Source organism: Haliotis cracherodii, unplaced genomic scaffold (genome assembly GCF_022045235.1).
Source record: "Haliotis cracherodii isolate W230 unplaced genomic scaffold, xgHalCrac1.p SCAF_5, whole genome shotgun sequence".
Taxonomy (NCBI): domain Eukaryota; kingdom Metazoa; phylum Mollusca; class Gastropoda; order Lepetellida; family Haliotidae; genus Haliotis; species Haliotis cracherodii.
The window spans coordinates 6,282,109-6,288,966 of record NW_027266308.1 but is presented as its reverse complement, the minus strand read 5'-3'; the positions used below and the strand labels follow the sequence as shown (position 1 = coordinate 6,288,966).

Sequence of the window (6,858 nt, the reverse complement as noted above, 5' to 3'; positions counted from 1 at the left end):
TGACAAAATATTTGTTAACACTGACTTCAGTTTTGCAAGTTATGGAGAGAATGTTCTTGAAAGAGACAAAAGAGGTAAATATGTGAATATAACAATTGATCACAAGAAAAATAATACTGTTGAAGAGGAACGTTTGACTGTTAGATCAATTCTTTGATACATACAGATGTTTGACACAACTACATACAGGTATTTGTATGTATACATCAATTCTGTATGATTTCAAATTAATCTTGGAAGTAATGGACACATCAAAAGGTACAAATGTCCACTAGAGAACATTGAATATTATTCCATGACTAATATTCAGCTCAGTCAATGAGCGAATATTACTGAACCCTGCAAGAAATATTTGGATTATAGCTAAAACGGCACCTCAGCAAAACGGCACCGAGGGAAAATGGCACCGACTGGCGAAAGCGGCACCTCGACTAAAGCGAAAAAGGCTACTATTACGGAAATAAATGAAACTAAACTCACATGGTCACTTGCAAACACAAATAATTGTGAAATGTTAATCACCTTAAAACAAGTTTACAGTGTGACAACTATGACCATTGACCCATGGTGTTCGTGGTACCGGACTTTCTATAGCCTGTTATAGAGATATTGGCCAGACTGAAGAAGTGTTCCCTTTCCGGTGTTTAAGATGTGTAGATCACATTATAGGTGAGGTGAAATGGGGTTTAACGTCACGTCCAAGATTATTGCACTTATATACGACGTGCATGTACGTGTGTGTGTTTGTGTGGCTGCTTGTACTAGTCGGGACTGATGCCGATTTACAGTGCTAGCTCACTGAGATACCATGCCGCAGTTTAACATGAATACCCCACTCGGACACAGTATACTGACTCGGAGCCAACCAGTCCTTGTTTTAGCCCCTTAATGCCAAGCGCCAGACAGGGTAACAACAAGTACCATCTTTTAACGTCTTTTGGTATGACGCGGTCTGGGATCGAACCTCGGACCTTCCGCTCTCCGGGCGGACGCTCTACCACTAGACCACGGAGAGATCACATTATTGAAGAGGTGAAGAGGTGATATTTGTGGAAAGAAATAAGAAAAGAATATGTGAAAAGAATATAACATACTTACTACAGCATAAATAATACTTAACGTTATTAAAAATAGAGGTGCCGTTTCTGCCCGACACTTGGTAGCCATTTTGCCAAAAGAGGTGCAGTTTTCTGAGGTGTCGTTTTAGCCTGCACCCAGATATTCTGTTTGCACAATGTCACAAATCATCGATAACAAAGGACATTATAATTGTTGACCAATTCAACAAATCCATTGACCTTGCGGTCATCCAAGTGACCCACCAACTGGGGTGACCCATTACAAGGCCTTCAGTACGATCATCTTGAAGTGTTTTCCAGACAACACATTACATCTCCAGCTCATTACACAGCTGACAAATTTCCTTTTGTCCTCCATGTAATTAACCAAACCAATTGTCCATTACATCATGTCCTTAAAGTTTAATCCCTTGGCTCAGTCATCAAGCTGACACAGCATGGCCACTCCACGGAGCACCCAGAAGTCCGGTTCTTGCAATGTTGGCAAGTCAATGGAGGACACAAAGTTGGTGGAGTGACCGGTAGAGGAGAGAGTTCCTGCTCGGGTTGAGGTCCGGTAGAGAGGGCAGTCGTAGGACTTGACCACATCTTTAGGGCTGGAATTCATGGCAGCTTCCGCAGCAGACGCAGTTTGATGTAACTGGAGAAGAACAAACAATGATCCAGGTAATACAAGCATGGGTGACTTGAGTCAGCGAGGGAGAAGTTCATTTGTTTGAGACATATCCAAACAACACCCTATAACATACAACTGTGAGAATGTTGACATCCTAAAACCCTGTGAAGACCCGGAGTGGAATAGGTCTTCAGCAATCCATGCTTACCTTAAAAGGCAACTATACTTGTTGTAAGAGGCAACTAACAGGATCGAGTGGTAGGGGACGCATGTCATCGTATCCCTATTACGTAGATCAATGCTCATGATGTCAATCACTGGATTTTCTGATCCAGACACAATTATTTACAGACCACCATCATATAGCTGGAATATTGCTGAGTGCGGCGTTACCCTACCTCATCCTTTCAACACATCTTCAACATAGGTTCAAGTAAATCATTTGTAAATGTCAGTCAACTCCATGCTGAATAAAATACACCTTGGTAATTGAAATACCTGAACTGGCAGGAAGTGAATCTCCGGCAGCTGGCAGAACTTCTGGCTGGGATGAAGGTCTTGTAAGGACTGAGTGAGGCTGTCCCATCGGGCTCCATCCAAGAACAGTCCAAATATGAGGACTCCATCATCTGGGGGCTGGTGTCCCTATTAATGACATAACAAGCATCAGCCACTGTCAAGGATAACTTCTTTTGTTGTTCAATGCCACAGTCTTCAAAATTCCAGCTATATCAGCAGCTAGTAATAATTACCTACTTGGTGAGCAATGTCGCATATCTTAGGATTAAGTTGCACACAATCATTCAAGAGTGCTGGGGATCTATTCTAAACCAAGTCCCAAAAGGACCAATTGATTCTTTGGGCCAAACCTATAATTTGTTCTGTAGGCCCAGAATCCAAAAATGAGAAAGAAAATCCGAAAATGCATATCGACTGAACATGGCTCCAAGGAACACATATTTCTAATTATGATCAAATGTGATTGTGGACGGGGGGCACGGGGGGGGGGGCACTTGTGAAGATCCGGGATAGAATAGGTCTTCAGCAACCCATGCTTGTCATAAAAGGCGACTATGCTTGCCGTGAGAGGCGACTAACGGGATCGGGTGGTCAGACTTGCTGACTTGGTTAATGTATGGTATCCCAAATGTGTGGATCGATACTCATAATGTCAATCACTGGATTGTCTGGTCCAGACTTGATTATTTACAGACAGCCATCATATAGCTGGAATATAGCAAGCAAACAAACAATCAAACAAACAAACGATTCGCTGTGCTGAGTTGCCAGAAACCCATGACTGTGGGTTCGAATCCTGGTTTGCCCTGATCATGTTTCTAGGTCTGTCAGCACCATGCAAATGTTCTTGACTTTTACTAAAGCAGTAAACATCTAAGACCTGCATCCCTTCGGGCTTTCCTCTCACAATAAGCTGACACATTGTGATGTAACTGGAATATTAATAAACTCACTTACTGATTTACTGATTGTGCATTCATAAATGGTAGTTAGCTTTAAGAACATTGTCATGAGAACGTTGACTCTCTGTGGAAGTGATATACAAGGACAACTACAGATGATGGAGGCTGACCATGAATGCTGCCTCCTTGATGTCCAGGACCTGGTGATGCTTGCTGGGATCCTCCTGCGCCACAGCTTCGGACAGGACCCTGTAGTCAAATGTCAGGGAGTCCACGGATATCCCCATCTTCCTGGCATGGTTCTGCTGGACTGCCGTCAGGAAGCCTGGACACACAGAAGGCCAATGTTAACAACCTTACAGACTAGGGCTGGGGCGAGTCTAAATTTACTACCCAGGAAACCCACCCACCTATTAAACGAGGTAAGGTGAGGTGAAATGGGGTTTAACACCTCGTCCAAGATTATTGCACTTATATAGCAACGTGCATGTACATGTGTGTGTTTGTGTGGCTGCTTGTACTAGTCCGGACTGATGCCGATTTATAGTGCTACCCCACTGAGATACCATGCCGCAGTTTTACATGAATACCCCACTCAGACACAGTATACTGACTCCGAGCCGACCAGTCCTTTTTTAGCACCTTTATGCCGAGCGCCAGACATGGTAACTACAAGTACCATCTTTTAACATCTTTTGGTATGACGCGGATGGGGATCGAACCACGGACCTTCCTCTCTCCGGGCAGACGCTCTACCACTAGACCACTGAGGCGGTCACCTATTAAACGACCCTACCCGGGTACCCACTGTTGGCCTCAAGACATAGGTACAAAATGTCCGATTGGGAATAGTTTGACTGTAGCCCTTAACAAAATGTATACATGTATAAATTGATCTGGTCATGCATACACTGACGTTGACTGAAGTTTTATCTTTATTCAAACATATGAAAGTGTCGATGCATAGTCAGAAAGAAATGGGAACATTAGTGACTTGTAGTGTAACCATATAGTTCAAGATAATTTTTCTCATTAAACAATAAATCACATGACCAACCACGGGTCCAGGTTGTTCTGTGGGTACCCGAGTTACCCGTCCCAGCCCTATTACAGACACGTAGCAACTATTCAGCGTCATTGCCAAAATGATCAATATGTCAAACATCACTTTTGTTTTATTTCCAGCATCAATCTGAAATGCTGAAATATAAATGAAATACTGTTCAGAGTGACATTAAACCCAACCCAATCATTAAAACAGAAACTCAGAGGTCTATCATGACCTAGTTGTTAGGCTCCAACAGACAATAATAATTAAGGAAAGCAACATGAATATATCTCTATTTTGTTGACATTATGTCTACCTTGGGAGAAGAAGCCGGACAGCCAGAAGCTGTGAGGCTGAATGTTATAGACAAGACATTGATTAATATCTCTACACTATGTCTACTTTGGGGAAAGAAGAAGCCGGACAGCCAGAAGCTGTGAGGCTGAATGTTGTAGACAAGACATCGAGTCATATCTCTACACTATGTCTACCTTGGGGGAAGAAGCTGGACAGCCAGAAGCTGTGAGGCTGAATGTTGTGGACAAGACATCCAGTCATATCTCTACACTATGTCTACCTTGGGGGAAGAAGAAGCCGGATAGACAGAAGCTGTGAGGCTGAATGCTGTGGACAAGACATCGAGTCATATCTCTACACTATGTCTACCTTGGGGGAAGAAGAAGCCGGACAGACAGAAGCTGTGAGGCTGAATGTTGTGGACAAGACATCGAGTCATATCTCTACACTATGTCTACCTTGAAGGATGAAGCCGGACAGCCAGAGGCTGATAGGCTGAATGCTGTGGACAAGACATGGAGTCATATCTCTACACTATGTCTACCTTGGGGGAAGAAGAAGCCGGACAGCCAGAAGCTGCAAGGTTGCATGGGAAAGGTCTCCCCCAGATCTGTCTCAGACTGGGCCTGGGAGCGGTTCTGTGTCATGATCTTGAACTTCTTCTCCACGGATGTAGTGATGGTCCCCGCCCACTGGGAGAAGAAGTCCACCCTCAGAATCAGATCGGTCACCCAGGATGCGAGGGGCTTCCTGGACTCGTAGGCTGCAGTCTGGGAAATCAGAAAGATACTTGAGTACTGTTCTAAAACGTAATTTATCAAAAGAATGGGGAATTAATACACTGGTTAATAGATGATGATATACAATATGCTTTGTTCTTTATAAAATAACAACTTTTTTTTTTAAGATTAGCTTCTTGTTTTACTCTGTAATACCAAACTCAAAGAACATTCAGAACTTGTTAACTGTTTACAATGCTACATATATTGTTAACAAGCTAGGACATCAGTATACCATCTGAGCCCTCAATTATCCATTGTATTATTAATTATCTTCATTCTGTTATGATAAATAACGGCAAATTCTCCACCATAGCTTCGTTTTTGAGAAGTGATGTTACCACCTCCATCTCTCTTGAATGCACAATGCCATTTAGAAAGTGGTCAAATGTAACAAATGTCATATTTGGGATAACACTTTCCTAGTAAAGTACAGACTCTCATACTTTTTGGGGTTGAGTCCCGTCCGGGATTCGAACCCACACTGCCAGTGTGAGGCACCAAAAAGTACAAGAATCTGAACTTTACTAAGAAACCGTTATCCCAAATACTCCATCTCTCTTCTCGCAATCTTATCACAGAAATTCTCTCATGAGCTTGAAATCAACACCCAATCAAAACGACTCTTCAGAACAAGAGTTCACCATAGATGTAAATGAATTTAAAAGAGACTGTATAATAATGTTTAATTGAGACATTGTTACTTTGTAATATGTGTAGCGGACATAAAATTTCCGAGTCCCGTGACGGGATTCGAACCACGGGCCTTCTTCGGACGCCTTGTCCACATGACCAAAGAGGTTAACCCCGTCAGCAAGCTGACGAGGTAAGGATGTCTGTGGGATGACTCCACGCCCTGCGACATACTCCCCCGTCAACAGAAGGCATGTCCCGGGGCGCATAGTAGGGTACTGAGACTTATTTTGCTCAAATTTGATATGAACGTGCTCAGCCCGATGTTGGGCACCAATGTAGCAGCAATAAAATTTCTGAGTCACGTGATGGGATTCGACCCAAGGGCCTTCTGATCAGAAGTCGGACGCCTGGTCCACACGACCAAAGAGGTTAACCCCGTCAGCAAGCTGACAAGGTAAGGATGTCATCTATGGGATGACTCCACGCCCTGCTACATATGGATAATCAGTTAGTGGTAGACTGTTACATACTACTCAAAAGAAGTCAAGAAACACTGAATGCCATGACAGATTAGCTGTAGTAAAATGAAAACAAATTTGGGTTTTCTATAATTTCTATTCAGTAGTATACATGACAAATATAAGGTTTATGATTATTTTTGTTACCTTCCATTGCTGAGGTATTGTTTGAGTGAGGAGAGCCTTGTAAGCATCTTCCAGCATATCCGACATTATTATCTCCCCTTTGACGGCCAGAATCAAAGCTGCCAGGGATGTATGGATGACGTGAAGGAGATTGTTGAAGCGGTCGATCTCCTGGCGTAACACGGTGATAAGGGCAGAGTTTCCAATCACCTCATGCGTTGCTATCTCTAAGGCTGAAGACGACGGAACACTGGGTAAGCGTGCATATAAGGCATTTGCTGTTGTCAGTATTATTTTCATCAATTTTTATTTCATTATAACATCAGTTACTTAATACA

The 6,858-nt window shown here is 42.9% G+C and overlaps 1 protein-coding gene across 1 annotated transcript in view; it reads right to left on the bottom strand.

Moving 5' to 3' along the window:
* Positions 1–619: 619 nt before the first annotated feature.
* The window catches only part of LOC139443113 (dynein axonemal heavy chain 6-like), a 143,365-nt gene continuing 137,126 nt past the window's right edge, over positions 620–6,858 (bottom strand). Inside the window, exons 82-86 of the mRNA XM_071224057.1 lie at positions 6,542–6,753; positions 5,006–5,231; positions 3,287–3,441; positions 2,194–2,340; positions 620–1,719 (exon numbers count right to left, since the gene is read on the bottom strand). Of these exons, the coding sequence (XP_071080158.1) occupies positions 1,495–1,719; positions 2,194–2,340; positions 3,287–3,441; positions 5,006–5,231; positions 6,542–6,753 (965 nt within the window). The 3' untranslated portion in view covers positions 620–1,494. The remainder of the gene's footprint in view (positions 1,720–2,193; positions 2,341–3,286; positions 3,442–5,005; positions 5,232–6,541; positions 6,754–6,858) is intronic.